Source organism: Strigops habroptila, unplaced genomic scaffold (genome assembly GCF_004027225.2).
Source record: "Strigops habroptila isolate Jane unplaced genomic scaffold, bStrHab1.2.pri NW_022045633.1_ctg1, whole genome shotgun sequence".
Classification (NCBI taxonomy): Eukaryota; Metazoa; Chordata; class Aves; order Psittaciformes; family Psittacidae; genus Strigops; species Strigops habroptila.
The window spans coordinates 164,221-183,100 of record NW_022651109.1 but is presented as its reverse complement, the minus strand read 5'-3'; the positions used below and the strand labels follow the sequence as shown (position 1 = coordinate 183,100).

At 55.7% G+C, this 18,880-nt stretch overlaps 2 protein-coding genes across 2 annotated transcripts in view; both read right to left on the bottom strand.

Moving 5' to 3' along the window:
• Positions 1 to 13,099: 13,099 nt before the first annotated feature.
• On the bottom strand, positions 13,100 to 18,614 carry LOC115603372 (kallikrein-8-like). The gene is made up of 6 exons (XM_030475190.1): positions 16,500 to 18,614; positions 15,331 to 15,389; positions 14,567 to 14,714; positions 14,066 to 14,319; positions 13,676 to 13,812; positions 13,100 to 13,445 (listed from the first exon to the last, which is right to left on the bottom strand). The coding sequence occupies exons 2-6, from the start codon at positions 15,371 to 15,373 to the stop codon at positions 13,293 to 13,295; spliced, it is 735 nt and encodes a 244-aa protein (XP_030331050.1). The 5' UTR covers positions 15,374 to 15,389; positions 16,500 to 18,614; the 3' UTR covers positions 13,100 to 13,292.
• LIN37 (lin-37 DREAM MuvB core complex component) overlaps positions 18,432 to 18,880 on the bottom strand; it is a 4,221-nt gene continuing 3,772 nt past the window's right edge. Inside the window, exon 7 of the mRNA XM_030475174.1 lies at positions 18,432 to 18,866. Coding sequence (XP_030331034.1) covers positions 18,432 to 18,866 — 435 coding nt within the window. The remainder of the gene's footprint in view (positions 18,867 to 18,880) is intronic.

Sequence of the window (18,880 nt, the reverse complement as noted above, 5' to 3'; positions counted from 1 at the left end):
TGGTGGGGACCCGGCTCTGGCCCCTTTAAATCCAGCCGGGCCCCGCCTGGGCTGGTCGGGGCGGTCCAACCAGGGCGGCCGGCTAGGGCAGCCACGGGCCAATCAGAGCCCGTCTGGGCGGGTGCGGGCCAATCAGAGCCAGGCAGAGCAGCCCTGGGCCAATCATGGATGGCTGGGGTGGGCACAGGCTAATCAGAGCCGTCCAGGCCAATCAGAGTCCGCCAGGGTGGTCCCGGGCCAATCAGAGCCGGGCACAGTGGGCCATGGGCCAATTGGAGCCCCCTGAGGTGGGAATGGGCCAATCAGAGCCGGCCAGGGTGGGCGCTGGCCAAACAGAGCCAGATGGGCCAATCAGAGCTGGCAGGGTGGGCATGGGTCAATTGGAACCCACTGGGGTGGGCACGGGCCAATCAGAGCCCACAGAGCAGCCCTGGGCCAATCAGAGCCAGGCAGGGTGGGCCACAGGTCAAACAGAGCCCACTGGGGTGAGCACGGACCAATCAGAGCCAGATGAAATGGGCATGGACCAATCAGAGCCGGCTGGGGCAGGTGTGAGCCAATCAGAGGCTGTTGGGGTGGCTGCGGGCCAATCAGAGCCGGCCAGGGCAGGAAAGGGCCAATCAAGAGGCTGTTGAGGCGGGTACTGGCCAATCAATGACTCCCAGTGCCCACCAGTGCCAACCAGTACAGCCCAGTGCAACCAGTATCAACCAGTGCTTCCCAGTGCCAACCAGTGCCTCCCAGTGCCAGCCAGTACTTAGTGCTTCCCAGTTCATCCCAGTGCATCCCAGTGCCTTTTCCATCCTTCCCAATGCCTCCCAGTTCACCCCAGTGCCTCCCAGTTCACCCCAGTGACCTCCAGTGTCCCCTCCCACCCTGAGCCCCTGCCAGCTCCTGCTGGGAACTGGGGTGACCAGTTTGGGCACCTCGAGGTGGCTCCTGGGCCAGTGGGCACCAGTTGGGCACCAGCTGGAGATGCCACCAATGGAGATGTCCCCGTGTCCCCCAGTGCTCCCAGTGCTCCCAGTTCCCTCTGTCCCCCCAAATCCAGTTCCACCCCAATTCCCATTCCCCCCATTGCTCCCAGTGCTCCCATTTCCCATTGCCCCTTCCCCAGTGCTCCCGGTTGCCATTGCCCCCCATTGCTCCCAGTGCTCCCAGTTCCTTCTGCCCCCTCCTCAGTGCTCCCAGTGTTCCCAGTGCTCCCAGTTCCCTCTGTCCCCCCAAATCCAGTTCCACCCCAATTCCCATTCCCCCCATTGCTCCCAGTGTTCCCAGTTCCCATTGCCCCTTCCCCAGTGCTCCCGGTTCCCATTGCCCCCCATTGCTCCCAGTGCTCCCAGTGCTCCCAGTTCCTTCTGCCCCCCTCCTCAGTGCTCCCAGTGTTCCCAGTGCTCCCAGTTCCCTCTGTCCCCCCAAATCCAGTTCCACCCCAATTCCCATTCTCCCCATTGCTCCCAGTGCTCCCATTTCCCATTGCCCCTTCCCCAGTGCTCCCGGTTGCCATTGCCCCCCATTGCTCCCAGTGCTCCCAGTTCCTTCTGCCCCCTCCTCAGTGCTCCCAGTGTTCCCAGTGCTCCCAGTTCCCTCTGTCCCCCCAAATCCAGTTCCACCCCAATTCCCATTCTCCCCATTGCTCCCAGTGTTCCCAGTTCCCATTGCCCCTTCCCCAGTGCTCCCGGTTCCCATTGCCCCCCATTGCTCCCAGTGCTCCCAGTGCTCCCAGTTCCTTCTGCCCCCTCCTCAGTGCTCCCAGTGTTCCCAGTGCTCCCAGTTCCCTCTGTCCCCCCAAATCCAGTTCCACCCCAATTCCCATTCCCCCCATTGCTCCCAGTGTTCCCAGTTCCCATTGCCCCCTCCCCAGTGCTCCCGGTTCCCATTGCCCCCCATTGCTCCCAGTGCTCCCAGTGCTCCCAGTGCTCCCGGTTCCTTCTGCCCCCCTCCTCAGTGCTCCCAGTGTTCCCAGTGCTCCCAGTTCCCTCTGTCCCCCCAAATCCAGTTCCACCCCAATTCCCATTCTCCCCATTGCTCCCAGTGTTCCCATTTCCCATTGCCCCTTCCCCAGTGCTCCCATTTCCCATTGCCCCCCATTGCTCCCATTGCCCCCCAGTGCTCCCAGTGCTCCCGGTTCCCATTGCCCCCCAGTGCTCCCATTGCCCCCCATTGCTCCCATTGCCCCCCAGTGCTCCCATTGCCCCCCAGTACTCCCAGTGCTCCCAGTTCCCATTGCCCCCAGTGCTCCCATTGCCCCCCAGTGCTCCCAGTGCTCCCAGTTCCCCCATTGACTCCATGGCTCCACTTTGACTCTCCTCCTTTATTCCCCCTCCAGTTCCCACCAAGGGCTGGGGGACCCATTGGGGTGACCCATGGAGGTCTCAGGCCACCAGTGCTCCCAGTTCCCCCAGTAAGAAGAGAGCTGCTGAGACCCTGTTGGGGTGGCCCATGGAGGCCTCAGGACCTCCCAATGGTCCTCCTGATCCAGGGCACGGCCCTGCAGACGTTGGAGTAGACCCCGGGTTGTCCTCGGCGCCCACAGACGGCCATGCCCCAGGAGACAACCCCTTGGAGGACCCCATCGCACACCAACGGGCCTCCAGAGTCACCCTGTGGGGAGAAGAACGTCTGAAGAACTGCTGGTGGGGCTCATAAAGACCTTATGGAGGGGCTTGGGTGTGGGGTGGAGCTTCATGGGGTTGATGGGGTGGAGATGGTGGTGGAGGAACCCATAGGGACATGTTGTGTGTTGTGGTGAAGACCCAGTTGTGGGGTCAAGGAGAAGGTTGGTGGTGGGAATCCAAACCTCACATGGACCCATCATGTTCCAGGACCCATCCCCAGCTCCATAACTCAAATAGAAGGTCATTGGTGGAACCTAGAGCTTGTACGGACCCATCATGTGTTGTGACCCATCTGTGGCTCCATGCCTCAAGCAGAAAGTCGCTGGTGGAACCCAGCCCTTGTATGGGCCCATCATGTTCCATGACCCATCCCCAGCTCCATAACTCAAGTAGAAGGTAATCGGTGCAACCCAGACCTTGTATGGACCCATCAGCATGCCATGATCCATCCCTGGATCACTGAGCTCCATGGCTCAAGCCGAAGGTCATTGGCGGAACCCAAACCTCACATAGACCCACCATCTTCCATAACCCATCTCCAGCTCCACACCTCAAGCAGAAGCTCATAGGTGGGCATCCAAACCTCATATGAACCCACCACATTCCCTTGGTCCATGGCTTGAAGGAACCCAGCAAGAACCCCTCTCCCCTTGGTTTTGGAGTTCAAAACCACACCAAGACCAGAAGGTGCTTGATGGGACCATCACCCACCACCTCTTACCTGGCAGGAGTCAACCCCGCCTTGGGGGACACCAGCGCAGAACATGTTGGGGGTGATGGCATTCCCATAGGCCCTGGTGCACTTGTCCCTCCCAAAGGCTTGGATGGCCGCACACTGCAGGTTCTGAGGTAGCTTCGCTGGAGAACAAGGTGGAGATGGACAAGGAGAAGCTTGAGAAGGTCCAAACCCACCAACAACGAAGCTGGAGAAGACTTTGTCCCACTTTTGATGGGGTCCTTTGGTTCCCACCCAAAGGTTGGTGGATGATGGAGATGGGTTGGGATGGTGGAGGTGGGTTGGGATGGTGGACATGGGTTGGGATGATGAAGATGGGTTGGGATGATGGACATGGGTTGGGATGATGAAGATGGGTTGGGATGATGGACATGGGTTGGGATGATGAAGATGGGTTGGGATGATGGACATGGGTTGGGACGATGGACATGGGTTGGTGACCACCAAAGGAACCCACCCACTAAAGAAGAACCCAACCAGATAATGTTCTCCATGTGGACCTGCTGTCTTCCTTGATCTCCTTGGAAATGCCTCTTCCACCCCATCCTAAGGGAGGTCCAACCCCCTCCCAACCTCTTCCATTGAGGTCTCCATCCCCAAGCAGTTACCTCCAGGAGACTTGGTGGTCCCCCAGCCAGAGACGCTGCACCTCATCCCATCCATGGGGCACCTGGTGGCCAACCTGATCTTCTTGATGTTGCTGCTGAAGTGGACGGGCCTGTTGAGCTTCAGGAGCATGAAGTCGTTGTCGTTCTTGCGGGGGTTGTAGGACGGGTGGACCTGAAGCCTTGAGATGGACCTTAGTTCTCCTGTCCCCTCCCTCAAGGTGTCCGTCCCTATCAGCACCCTGAGGTCCCTGCATGGAGAAGATCAAGGACTCAATGTTGGTGCCTCCAAAGGAGATGCCTCAAGCCCTTGGAGCTTCTCCATGGTCAGGGTGAAAGCGGGACCATCTCATCCCATTTCCCTTGAGGAGAAGACAAGGAATGACTTGAGGATCCATGATGGCTCCTTGAGGACATCTTCAACGCCCTGACTTCATCTTCCTCCAGAGGTCCCATCTACAACATCTCAACACCGTTGTCCCTCAACCCAATATCTTCTTAGGAGAAACCCTGCCAAAGGTCCAGTTTTCTCTCATGGGACCTTATGGAGAAGCTGGAGATACATGGCTATGGGAGGCCACCTACTCTTAAGCAAAAGGTAAGAAGGTCATTGGTGGAACCCAAACCTTGTATGGACCCATCATGTTCCATGGCCCATCTCCAGCTCCATAACTCAAGCAGAAGGTCATTGGTGGAACCCAAACCTCAAGGGACCCCATAACTCAAAGTGGGGTCGTGGATGGAGGTTGTCACCCTGCAAAGGACATAGAAGCTCCTCTGGTCTCCATGTGGGTGGCTGGGCCTTCGTTGCCCTCTAGAGGTACCACCACCACTGCCATGTGGAGATAGCCATGCTTGGAACACCAACATCTAGAGCACGTGAGACACCAGACCCCATCGAACATCTGGATGGACCAACCTCTAGAGGAACCTACCTTTGGTTCTACCAACCCTTGAAGGTACCAAACCCAACTTGTGGCCACCAACATCCACATCTGGAGGCAACCACCTCTGTGGACAGCAACACCTGGGCCATGGACACCACCCTTTGGAGGCATCATCTTCTAGAAGGACCAACATCTGGGCACCAGCCAACCCCACCTCTCCCCATTGGCTGGTTAGGACCCATGGGGCACATGGTCTTACCTGACTGGCTGCTTGCAGTGGGCAGCTGTGAGGACCCATTGGGCATCTACCAAGCTTCCTCCACATAGGATCTGACCTCTCTTGATGAGGGCCACTTGGAAGGGTCTCTGGTTGATGGAACAAGGTTTCCCACCGATGATACGGGACTCGTCCTCCTCCGTCACTGGAAGACACCAAAGGGGCACCATGAGATGTCACCACCAGCGGGGTCCTCCAAAGCAACCTGGTGGGGTGAGGTTGACAAGAAGAAGGCTTCAGGAAGAGAAGAGGGGAAGGTCTCCGTGTTTGGAGGCTTCAAGTGCCAGAAGAAGAACCCAAAAGCATCTGAAAGCCATCAAAGGTGGGTGGGTTTAGGGTTTGATGGGTCAAGATGATGGGTGAAGATGATGGGTCAAGGTGATGGTCAAGATGATGGGTCGAGATAATGGGTTGAGATGATGGGTCAAGGTGAAGAGTCACCCATCAGCCTTTTGGGGTCCCACCAGGGTGGGTTCCTAGATGGAAACCAGATGGTTTTGGGGTAAAAAGAGAAGATTTGGAGGCAAAAAGAGAGGATTTAGGGGAAAAAAGGGATTATTTGGGGTAAAAAGAGAGGATTTGGGGTAAAAAGAGAGGATTTGGGGTAAAAAGAGGTGATCTGGGGGGAAAAAAGAGAAGATTTGGGGTAAAAAGAGGTGATTCGGGGGGAAAAGAGGGAATTTGGGGAAAAAGATGATTTGGGAGGGAAAAAGGATTATTTGGGGTAAAAAGAGAGGATTTTAGGGAAAAAATATATTATTTGGGGGGGAAAAGAGATTATTTGGGGAAAAAGAAGAGGATTTGGGGTAAAAAGAGAGGATTTGGGGGCAAAAAGAAGTGATCGTGAGGCAAAAATTATGATTTTGGGGGGAAAAGGGGATTATTTGGGGGAAAAGAGGTGATTTGGAGGCAAAAATGATGATTTGGGGGGGGAAAAGAGATGATTTGGGGTAGAACCGAGATGATTGGTGGGAAAAAGGGATTATTTGGGGTAAAAAAAAGAGGATTTGGGGTAAAAAGAGGTGATTTTGGGAGAAAAAGAGATGAGTTGGGGTAAAACCAAGATGTTTTTGGGGTAAAAAGAGCAGATTTCGGCCCCACTCGCAATTCCAGCTGCTTGAAGCTGCCCCCAAAGGTCCATCTTCTCCTGGTGGCATGAGGTGGAACCCCGGCCTCCATAACCAGGCAGTGGATGGAGGTGGGACCTCCCTTCAGGAGACCCTTGGGACCGGTTTATCACATCCATGAGGTGTCGTGGGGATGACCAAGCATCAGGAAGTCACCAGGAGCCACTTATCTCCTCTGATTTCACCATGTGCTTCTGGGAGGGGCATCAGGTTCCACCTCTGAGGTTCCTCCCAGGTCAAGGTTGGAGATGACGCACCTCCAAAGAGCTGATTTCTCTGTCCCAGGCTGGTGGAAAGCCTGTAGGACCAGCTCCAAACGCTTCCGACCTCCTGGATGGCTCATTCCATCCCCATCTCCTCTCTTGGGCCAAGGTTGGAGCTGGTTGCATCAACCCAAGCAGGAGAAGCCCTGACGCAGCGGGAAGCGATAAGAGGAATGTGAGGAATGTGGCTCAGGTCCATCAGGTTGGTTGAGAAGAAGCAGCCAAGGGCCACCAGCTTCGTTTGGGAGGTCTTTGGGTCTTCCATCAAGTGAAGATCTAACATGGATCTCCCCATCTTTCAGGTCTCTGGAGGCATCTCCCTTGGCTTGAAGAGTTGCCCAACATTGATGGTCCTTGGAGAAGACCATGCTGAGAAGCTAATCCCACCCCATCCAACATCTACAAGATGAGGTGCTCTTCCACCTTGTCGGGGTATTGATGATGAATGAGGCTTATGGGGTGACCATCTTGAAGCGATGACCACCTTGAGGCCATCACCACCTTGAGGCCATGACCATATTGAGGCCATGACCACATCGAGACCATGACCACCTTGAGACCGTGACCACCTTGAGGCCATCACCACATTGAGGCCATCACCGCATTGTGCCCATGACCACCTTGAGGCTGTGACCACCTCGAGGCCATGACCACATTGAAGCCATGACCACAAAGACCTCCACTTGGGTGACCACACAATGGAAGTCCAAAGCCTCATGACATGCTCCTGGTGTCCATCTACAGCTCTACCCAGCCAAAGCCTTTTGGGAACCTAGGCCAATGGAGATCCTTGATGTTATGTCCACATGGGAGAAGAGAAGATTGAGAAGGAGAAAGGACCACCAGCACTCAAAAATGGTGGGTTTCCAATAGAGGAACCCCCTTCCCACCCCAAACCATGCAGCAGAACCTCCAAATGGGACATATCAAACCCTTGTTCTCCAACACCAAGTCCCCCATTCCACAATGTGGGACATTCCAGATGCTCTGAGCCTACTTTGAGGACTTCCAAGCATTGCCCTTCATTGGAGAAGGTGGCGTCTGGAATGGTCCAACCTTCCCACCGCAGGTTGGGACATTGGAATCTACCAGCGGGACTGGTTTGTACTGGGTGGCAATGGGAGACGCCCCAGCTTCCAGCCGCTTGGAATTCGCCACTATCCGGTCCCGGCAGCGCTGCCAAAGTCCATCCCTGCTCATCCCAAGGACCATCCTGGTGGGTTTAGGTACCACCAAGCTCCTTGAAGGCATCTCCGCAGCTTCCTGGGGCTTCACAGGAGAGAAGAGCCATCTCAAAGGTCCATCAATGAAGGTGGAGGCAATGGGAGCTGGATGGTGGGATCCATCCCCTTGGATTCCCAGGGGCAACCAGAGCTCCAAACTGGATGATGGTGTCTCCATCCCAAATGGTCAACCAAGGGTCATCCAGCCAATGGCTGGTCACCACCTCCAGAAGACCCAGAAGCAGCTTTGAGGACACTGATTTGGGTGAAGAAACACCAAGATTGGGTCAAATCCAAGCTCTTTGCATCCAGGATTTCACCCTGTTGAGACTCATCCATTGGGCTTCTCCTTTGGTAGAACATCGTTGTGGAGACCAGAAGAAAGGAAGATGTTCCCATTGGGATGAAGCCTCATCCAGGTGACTCTTTGTGGACCTTCTTCTTGGAGCTGGAGCAGAATTCCCTATAGGTGGTAATCCCAATGGGGATTCCCCTTGGACTTCCCCTTGGTGCCTCCTTCTCCACATGGAATGAGGTGGCTTTAGCTCCAAAGCAGCTTCCCAACCCCCTCGGGCCTTGCCCAAACCTTCCCACCGTCAAGATTCCCATGGGATTATCCCAATCCCACCCCATCCTACCCCATCCATGGTTGTCCCCATCCTCCCTCCATGGCCACCCATTGGACTTACGCTCATTGCCTTGGTTGCCCTTCCCTTGAGCTTGCGCCAGTTGTGGGGTCCTCAGCAGAAGACCAGTGGTGAGGATGAAGATGGGGATGAAGCTGAAGGCCCCATGTCCACCACGAGCCATTCCTGGGGCAGAGAAACCACATTGGATCAACCCTGAGGCCCACAGGAGCACTTGGTACCAAGGAGAAGGTCCTCAGCGATGTTCTTCTACCCCCAGCATGGGATGGAGGCAACGTGACCAAGGTGCTGGTGGTGGTTTGGAGCACCTTCGCCCTTATAGACCTTGGGGTCGTCTTGGACCTGCATCTCCACCTCGCTTTGATTGAGTTCAGCACCAAAGCCACCACCCCAAGCTCCAGAAGCAGCATGTCCCCATCCAAACGGGACATCTGAGGTCAACTGGGGCATCCAAAGTCAACTGGGACACCCAACATCAACTGGGACATCTGAGGTCAACTGGGACATCCAATATCAACTGATCTACCACAAAGTGTTCCCACCAAACCCATCCAACCCCAACCCACCACATGGAGCCACCAAGAGATGGAGAAACCCCCTGGAGCATCCATCCCTTGGAAGAACGTCCATGATCCTGCTCATGGAGATGGGACTCACCTGATGGAGGAGAAGGTCGGAGCCGGTTCTCCGTGTGTTGGGAAGTTGGGAGCTGGTGCCTTGGGCACCTTTATAGTGGAGGTGGAAAGTGGGTTGTGGCCTTGGTGGAGTGAGTCAAAGGGTGGTTGGACAACGTGGGCGTCACCTCCCTGGTCCCGGAGGTTGATTATGGCTTTGATGTTCCCAAAGGGAACACCGGGAGAAGAGGGAACCACCCAGCTCCAGACGTGGAGCTCGGGGAGGTCCCAAAGCGCCTCTGTCCGTCTGGGAGCCGTGGAGATGGTTGTCTACCTGAGTGGCTGTCCATGTGTCATCCGACTGTAAGTCCATCCATCCATCATCCATCCATCATCCATCCTCCATCCATCCATCCATCATCCATCCATCCATCCATCATCCATCCATCCATCATCCATCATCCATCCATCCATCCATCATCCATCATCCATCATCCATCCATCCATCCATCCATCATCCATCATCCATCATCCATCCATCCATCCATCATCCATCATCCATCATCTCTCCATCCATCCATCCGTATCTCCATCTGCTCATCCCTCAGCTCATCCATCTGTCCTCCCATCTGGATGTCCATCTGGCCATCTACTGATCCATTCCTTCATCCATCTCTTCATCTCTGTGTCCACCTACGTGTCCATCCCTGCGTCTGTCCATCCCTCCATCCCTGTCTATCCATCTCTCCATCCTTCTCCTCCATCTCTCCATCCATCTCAATGTCCATCCCTCTCTCCATCCATCTCTCTATGTCCATTTCTCCATCCATCCCTATGTCCATCCCTATGCCCATCTCTCCTTCCATCCCTGTGTCCATCCCTATGTCCATCTCTCCATCCATCCCTATGTTCATCCTTCTGTCCATCCCTGTGTCCATCCCTATGTTATCCCTCTGTCCATCCCTACGTCCGTCCCTCCACCCAGCTGGCCCAGAAGCCAGCAGGACACCACCATGTGTCCTCCCATCCCATATGGAATGGATGGACGCCACCATCAAGGAGGAACCCCCCCACCTCCATTATGGTCCACACATCCCTTGAAGGACACCACCACACTGGAGGTCCCCAATGACCCCAGTGATGGTTCTCCTCCCTTGGCTGATCCATGTTCAGGCTCCAGCACGTCCTACAGCGAGAAGAAGGCGTTAAGGTAGCGATGGGTCCTCTAAAGCCACCCCGACCCTGCTCATCCTCAATGGTGGTGGCAGCAGAGCATCAACGCGGTGGTTTGAAGGCACCTTTGGGCTTCTTCAGTGGTCCCTTTGGTGGGGTTGGGAGACGAAGCTGGGAGCAGCTCAAGGCTCAATTAAAAGCCTGAGGAGCAACTAAGGGTGGAGAAGACCATGGTTGGGATGAATCACGGTTGGAAGATGCTGATCTCGCTCTCTGCTGGTGGCAGGAGGAAGCTGGAGCTTGGATTTGGTCCCACCAGATCCATGGAGCTCCTCAGCAAAGAGGTTGTGGCCTCCATTTGGCCCATGGAGGTGGCACCTACTGGGGTGTTGTCCAATGGAGATCCCACCCCGTGGAGGTGTGGGCCACACAGGAGGTTCATAGCGAGCTTCTCCCAGGGAGATCTGCCCCACAAAGAGCTCATCCACTGGGATGGTGTCCACCAGGATCTCAAGCCGTGGTGTCTGCTCCATGAAGAAGCCATTCATGGAGGTCTCATCCAGGAAGAACCTATGCATGGAGGGCTGGTGCATGGAGATCCCATCCATGGAGGTCCCATGAAGGCACTTGGAGGGGTCATAAGGGGACATAGGAAGCCAGGAGGGGACACTGTGGGCCATGAGGGGGACACAGGGGGGCATTGGGGTGATAGGGAGGACATAGGGGGCCATGAGGGGGCCATGGGGGAGAACATGGTGGGGGAGATGTGGCACATGGTGGGCCATGAAGGGACATGGGGGGACATAGAGGAACATGAGGGGACATTGGGGCACAGAATGTGACATGGGGGGGCCACGGGACACAGGGGGGGGGCCATGAGGGGCGCATGGACCCCCATGGGGGTGTGTGGAACACACAGCAGGAGCCATGAAGCCCAAGCAGGAACCTGGTGGGGCCCCACTGGAGACGTGGACCCGCCTCTGCCAAGCTCCCAGCGCCTGAGGCAGGGGCTGGGCCCAAACCAGTTCTCCCAGTTCCTCAGGTCCCATCTGAGGTGGTGTCACTGGAGCCAATGACTTCACCCCCCCCGCGGGGCCCAGGGAGAGCCAAGCCTGGACCTGCCACCCACTGCCAAGGCCACCCAGGACCTCCTGGTCCACCCTCATCCCACCACGTCCAGCTCATAGGGGCAGGGCTCTGCCTCCTCCTTGTCCTCCAACCCCTCCCTGGTGGCCTCACGGGTGACACACAAGGGGTGGCCGTGGCCCGGCTGACACGGGGGTGGCCCCAAGGTTGGCTCCATGGGTGGCAATGCCCTGGGTGACACAAAGGGGTGGCCCTGGCTGACACATTGGGGTTGGTGGCGCCGTGGGTGGCGGTGCCCTGGGTGACACAAGGGACATGGGAGTGGTGGTGGCTCAACCTGGGGGGTGTTTGGCTTTGGGGACCGTCCCCCCGCCGCCACCGTTGGTGGTCCAGCACCCACCGTTGAGTCCATATGGACATGGAGACCTCCTTGGGCACCCATGCTGGTTGGTGGCTCGTCTTCATGGGCAGCAGGAGCAGGATCTGTGGTGGTCACTTTGACTTGACCAAGGGATGGGTCAACCTCAGCTCCATGGATGTGGTGACCAAGTGGAACTCATGGACTTGGTTGTGGCTTCTACACCTCCTTGGACATCTTGACCAGACCTTCATGGACACAGTGACCAGTTCTTAATGGACACATCGACCAGAGCTCCATGGACATGGTGACCAGACCTCTATGGACACATTGACTCCATGGACACATTGACCAGACCTCCATGGACACATTGGAGACACATTGGACACATGGACACAACCTCAGCTCCATGGACACGGTGACCAAGTGGACCTCGAGGACCTGGCTGTGGCTTCTACAGCTCCATGGACACATGGACCAGACCCCCATGGACATGTTGACTCCATGGACACATTGACCAAAGCTCCATGCACATGGTGACCAGACCTCCATGGACACAGCAACCAGAGCTCCATGGACACATTGACCAGACCTCCATGGACACATTGACCAGCTCTTAATGGACACACCAACCAGAGCTCCATGGACACATTGACCAGACCTCCAAGCCCATTGTGGTATCCCACCACAGCTGATGACCATCACCATGTGGACCCTCCAAACCAAACCTCCTTCATGGCTTGCTGGAAGGTGGTTGAACCTGCTACAAGTCACCATTGGCCACCATTGACCGCAGCCATGATGGACAATGGTTCCTCCGCTACCTTGGAGATCTGGACCTGGACCAAAACCTCTTTGTCCACAGTGGTGGCCGGACCAGCCCCACACCCTTGGTGACACCTTGTTGAGACATGGGGATGTTCTGGCCTCACCAGGTCTCCTCTTGCACCAGGGGAACATCTTGAGGTGCTTTTGAAGCCTATCAACGTCTTAGAGACATGTCCTCCAGCCCATCCCACCACCAAGATGGGACCATGAGGACACCATGGAGGGGAAATCCCCCCCCCCATCAATGCTCTGGGGCTTGTTGCTGTTGTTGGAGGACACCAAGGTGGGTTTTGTCCCCTCCATGGTGGCGCAAAGAGCTCTGGGTGACCCCAAACTGCCCAATAGATGTGCCTCATGGTGGGGCGAACAGGTCTACCCCATGGCTGTGGATCTAGCCCATGGGTCAACCCCATGGTAGGGCTAACAGGTCAACCCAGGTCTATGTGTACCCCATGGGGGAGCCAATAGGTCAACCCTACCAGGGCCAACAGGTCTACCCCACAATGGAGCCAATGGGTCAGCTAGGGCCAACAGGTCTACCCCCTTGGGGGCCAGGAGGTCTGCCCCAAAGACTGCGTACTCGATGTTCTCCTGCCCCTACGAGCTTCAGGGCACCTCGGGCCACCTCTTCCCCTTCTCCAGCAGCAGAAGACGTGGTGAAAAGCCACGTCCAACACCCCTTTATTCATCCAGCAACATCTCAACAGGGTCCTTGTGGTCAACCCCTGCCTGCTCCTCACCCAGCGCTCGGGCCGGCCGGCTCTGGGGACCTTCGTCATGGAAGAGGAGGAGGAAGCGAAGCTCTTGGTGGGTCCATCCCATGGCCAGTGTGAGGCCGGGTTGGGAGCTTTCAGTTCCTTCTCATGGTCTCCTGAAGCCACCGTGTGTACTTGCAGAGGTTGACGTAGACTCCGGGTTTCTTGGGGTCTCCACACACACCAGGACCCCAAGAGACGATGCCTTGGAGACGCCCATCACACATGAGAGGTCCCCCGGAGTCACCCTGATGGGGCAGGAGATGAGTCCCATGGAGGACAATGGGGCTCATGGCAAAGATCCCCCTCACATCATGGACCATTTGGGGGTTCTCCTTCCATCTCCAGCCCCCAAACGGTCCCACCTCCAAGCCCACGTACCCACCAAACGCCACCCACTTGTGCCCAATGGCGGCTCCTAGAAGCTTCCCTCATCATAGGACCTCATCCAAAGGTCCACCCATGACCATGGACCCACCTGGCAGGAGTCGGCCCGGCTCCGGGATTCACCAGCACAAACCATGTTGGGGGTGATGGAGTCGGGGTAGATGCGCCGGCATTGGTCCTCTGAGATGATGGTCACCTTGGTGCAATGGAGGTCCTCAGGGAAGGTGACTGTGGGTGATGGAGGACATGAGGTCACCCATGTTGGAGACATGGACCAGAACATCCAACCCAGACCCAACTTGGACCTCATTGGAGCACCCGTTGGTGGTACCCAACAGGAGCTCCAAAGCTTCTTGGTGTCCTCACCATGGTCAAAGATGGCCAAACTTAGCCCAGCCTTTACCCCTGTCCCCATGGGGATGTGACCCACATCAAGAGGTCCCCATTCCAGCCCATATATGTGGGTCACCAGGCTTCATACCTTCAGGGCTGGTGGTGGACCCCCATCCTGAGATCTGACAGGTCTTGCCAGGCACTGGACAATGGGAAGCCAATGGCAAGGGCTTCACCTGCTTGTTGATGTGGATGGGGAGGTGGAACTTGATGAGCATCAGGTCACCGTCCTTGTTGGTCTCGTTGTACCACGGGTACTTGAAGACCATGGCTGAATGTCTCCTCTGCTCGGTGCCACCGGAGTCCTTGTGCCTCCGGCCACCCAACCGCACGTTGATGAAGCTGATGGAGCCCAAAGCATCGTGGTTGGTGGCGTTGGAATGGACACAGATGACCATGGAGACCCACCAAAAGCAGATTCATGGACCCAGAAGAAGCCAAAGCAGAGCTAAGGTTCTACACAAGCAGAGCGAAGCCTCCTGAGATGCCACCAACCTCTCCCAACCGCCAAGCAGGACCCCCAAGGTGCCACCTAAAGCCAATCTTGGTTGGTCTCAACCCATAGAGACCAAACCCACCAGGTTCCTACCCCGGGACGTGGCAATGGGCGGCCGTCAGCACCCAGTTCCTGTCCACCAGCGTCCCACCACAGATGAACCTGTCTCCTTTGAAGAGGGCAGCTTGCCAGGGCAGGTCACAGGAGGTCCCCTCGATCACCCATAGGACGTTTCTTGAGGCTATGGGGACAATGGGATGTGACACGGGAGGTCTCGGACCTTCTGTGACCACTTGTGGTGGCCCCATCCCCATGTCTCCAACCTTCTGCATAAGGAGGTGAATGAGTGGTGGAAGAGGCCGGATCAATATGGGACACACCGGGAGGGCCATAGGGTGGATGGGGGTCCATGGGGTCAATGGAGGTCTATGGGGTCAATGGGAGGAGGTCCATAGGGTGGATGGGAGGTCCCATGGGTGGATGGGGGTCCATAGGGACAATGGTGGGAGGTCCATAGGGTGGATGGAGGTCCATGGGGTCAATGGGGGTCTATGGAGTCGATGGGAAGAGGTCCATAGGGTGGATGGAGGTCCATGGGGTCAATGGGGGGAGATCCATAGGGTGGATGTGGGTCCATGGGGTCAATGGGAGGAGGTCCATAGGGTGGATGTGGGTCCATGGGGTCGATGGGAAGAGGTCCATAGGGTGGATGGAGGTCCATGGGGTCAATGGGGGGAGATCCATAGGGTGCATGTGGGTCCATGGGGTCAATGGGGAGGGGTCCATGGGGTGGATGGGGTTGAAGGTGGACATGGGACTCTATGGGGTGGACATGGGGGTCCCAGGTCATCTCCTACCTGTGGCTTCCAGTGCCAGGAGCATCAGGAGCAGGATCTTCATGCCGGAGCACCGGGAGCTGAGGGGACACGGAGAGGGGGAGATGGTGGGATTGGGATGGGGACATGGACCTCTGGGGACAGGGAGCGATGGACGAGGGTTGGGAGAAGGGAAGGGAAAAGTGGGGTGGAAAAAGAAGGGAAAAGAAGGGAAAAAAGAGGGGAAAATAAGGGGGAAAGGGGATGGGAAGAAAAGGGGAATGGGGAAAAAAAGGGAATGGGAAGAAAAGTGGGGATGGGAAAAGGGGGAATAGGAAGAAAAAGGGAGAATGGGGGGGAAGGGGAATGGGGAAAAAAGAGGGAATGGGAAAAGAGGGAAAAAAGGGGATTGGGGAAGAAAAAGAAGGGAAAAAGGAAGAAAGAAGGAAGAAAAAAGAAGGAAGAAAGGAGGAAGAAAGAAAAAAAGGAAAAAAGGGAAAAAAGGAAGGAAAAAAGCGAAAAAAAGAAGGAAAAAAAGAAGGAAAAAAGGAAGGAAAAAAGAAGGAAAAAAGGAAGAAAAGGAAAAAAAAGAAGGAAGAAACAGAAGGAAAAAAAGAAGGAAGAAAAGGAAGAAAAAGAAGGGAAAAAGAAGGGAAAAAGAAGGGAAAAAGAAGGGAAAAAGAAGGGAAAAGAAGGGAAGGGAGGAAGGGAAAAGGGGGAAGGACTGGAAAGGGGGATGGGAAGAGGAGGAGTGGGAAAAGGGGGAAGGGAAAGGGATGGGAAGAGGGCAAAGGGGAATGGGAAGAGGAGGGGTGAGAAAAGGAGGGGGAAAAGGACAAAGGGGGAAGGGAACAGAGACGGGAATAGGGAAAAGGGGATGGGAAAAGGAGGGGTGGGAAAAGGGGGAAGGGAAGAAGGATGGGAATAGCGATGGGATAGAGATGAGAACAGGGAAAAGGGGGATGGGAACAGGGGATGGGAAAAGGAGGGGTGGGAATGGATGGGAACAGAGAAAAGGGGGAAGGGAAAAGGGATGGGAAAAGGAAAGGTGGGAAAAGGGGAAGGGAAAAGGGGTTGGAAAAGGGAAAAAGGGGATGGAATAGGGAAAAGGAGGGGTGGGAAAAGGGGGAAGGGAAAAGGGCTGGGAATAGGGATGGGAATAGGGCAAAGGGGGATGGGAAAGGGGCTGGGAACGGGCCCCGTGTCCCTACCGGGGCGGGAGCGGCTCCTCCCGGGCGGATGCGGCCGCGTCTTCTCCTGCCACCGCTTGTCCTGGGGCCTTTTATGTGGGGCTGGAGGAGGAAGAGGCTCCCTCCGCCCGCGCCTGATCCCGGCGCCGCTCCGGAACCTTCCGCTTGCAGCCAGGAAGCTCCAGACGCGGCTCCCGGATGGGTTCCAGGCCATGGGAATGGGTGAAGGTGGGGACCAGGGTTCATCTCCAATGGGATCTGGTCCTAAATGTGGGTCCGCGATGGATTGCAGGACATGGGAATGGGAGAAGGTGGTTGATGTCCAATGGGATTTCGTCCTAAATGTGGGTCCATAATGGATTCCAGGGCATGGGGATGGGTGAAGGTGGGATCAGGGTTCATCTCCAATGGGATCTGGTCCTAAATGTGGGTCCATGATGGTTCCAGGACATGGGAATGGGAGAACGTGGTTGATGTCCAATGGGATCTGATGGCAAATGTGGGTCTATGATGGATTCCAGGACATGGGAATAGGTAAAGGTGGTCGGTAGGAGCATCTCCAATGGGATCTGGTCCTAAATGTGGGTCCGTGACGGATTGCAGGACGTGGGAATGGGAGAAAGTAGTTGATGTCCAATGGGATGTGATGCCAAATGTGGGTCTATGATGGATTCCAGGACATGGGAATAGGTAAAGGTGGTCGGTAAGAGCATCTCCAATGGGATTTGGTCCCAAATGTGGGTCTCTGGTGGATTCCAAGGCATGGGAATGGGTGAAGGTGGTTGATCTCCAATGGGATCTGGTCTTAAATGTAGGTCCATGATGGTTCCAGGGCATGGGAATGGGCAAAGGTGGTCAATTGGGGCATCTCCAATGGGATTTGGTCCCAAATGTGGCTCCATGATTGATTCCAGGACATGGGAATAGGTAAAGGTGGTCGATTGGGGCATCTCCAATGGGATTTGGTCCTAAATGTGGGTCCATGATGGTTCCAGGACATGGAGATGGGAGAAGATGGTCAAATGATGAATCTCCAATGGGATCCGATGCCAAACGTGGCTCCTTGATGGATATGAGCATGTGGAGATGGAAGGAGATGGTCAATTGGTGCATCTCCAATGGGATCTGGTCCTAAATGTGGGTCCATGATGGATTCCAGGACATGGAGATGTGAGAGGATGGCACCAAGGACACATTTCCAATGGGATTTGATCCCAAATGTGGGTCCTTGATGGATTCCAGGACATAGAACTGGGTGAAGACGGTCAATAGGGCAGCAAGGACACATCTCCAATGGGATCTGATTCCTTAATGTGGCTCCATGAGGGATTCCAGGACATGGGAATGGGAGAAGATGGTACCAGGGTTCATCTCCAATGGGATCTGGTCCCAAATGTGGGTCCTTGATGGATTCCAGGCCACGGGAATGGGTGAAGGTGGTTGATTGGGGCATCTCCAATGGGATCTGGTCCCAAATGTGGCTCCATGATGGTTCCAGGGCATGGGAATGGGTGAAGGTGGTTGATCTCCAATGGGATCTGGTCCCAAATGTGGCTCCATGATGGTTCCAGGGCATGGGAATGGGTGAAGGTGGTTGATCTCCAAAGGGATCTGGTCCTAAATGTGGGTCCTTGATGGATTCCAGGACATGGGAATGGGTGAAGGTGGTTGATCTCCAATGGGATCTGATCCCAAATGTGGCTCCTTGATGGATTCCAGGGCCCGGAACTGGGTGAAGATGGTCAATTGGTGCATCTCCAATGGGATCCGATCCCAAACGTGGCTCCTCATTGGACACCAGCCCATGGTTGAGAAGGTCCCAAGTGACATCTCGGATGGGGTTGACCCATAGAACGTGGCTCCTCATTGGCCGGAGGATGGTTGAGTGGCCACCAGGATGTGGCCTTTGGTGGGGTTGGACTCCAGAAGGTGACACCTCAATGGATGGAGAACCTATGGATGGAGAAGGTAGTTGAGAGGCCACCAGGACCTGGCTCCAGCCCAGACCTTTGGCTCCTCATTGGGTGGAAGAGCTTGACCAAGAGGTCCTATGATGTGGTGGCCACTATGATCCTTCTGGATGAAGATGGTGATGGCCACCATGGTCCTTCTGGACGAAGATGGTGATGGCCACCATGGTCCTTCTAGAAGATGAGGATAGTGATGGCCACCATGGTCCTTCTGGATGAAGATGGTGATGGCCACCATGGTCCTTCTAGAAGATGAGGATAGTGATGGCCACCATGGTCCTTCTGGATGAGGATGGTGATGGCCACCATGGACCTTCTGGATGAAGATGGTGATGGCCACCATGGTCCTTCTGGATGAAGATGGTGATGGCCACCATGGTCCTTCTGGATGAGGATAGTAATGGCCACCATGGTCCTTCTGGATGAGGATGG

Excerpts from the sequence above, each read along its gene's own strand:
- LOC115603372 (XM_030475190.1), bottom strand. The coding sequence starts at position 15,373 with ATGAAGATCCTGCTCCTGATGCTCCTGGCACTGGAAGCCACAG. Across the intron at positions 14,320-14,566 it reads GCCCATTGCCACGTCCCGGG|CTTCATCAACGTGCGGTTGG; the intron begins GTAGGAACCTGG and ends GGGCTCCATCAG. Across the intron at positions 13,813-14,065 it reads GTCCACCACCAGCCCTGAAG|TCACCTTCCCTGAGGACCTC; the intron begins GTATGAAGCCTG and ends CATCACCCACAG.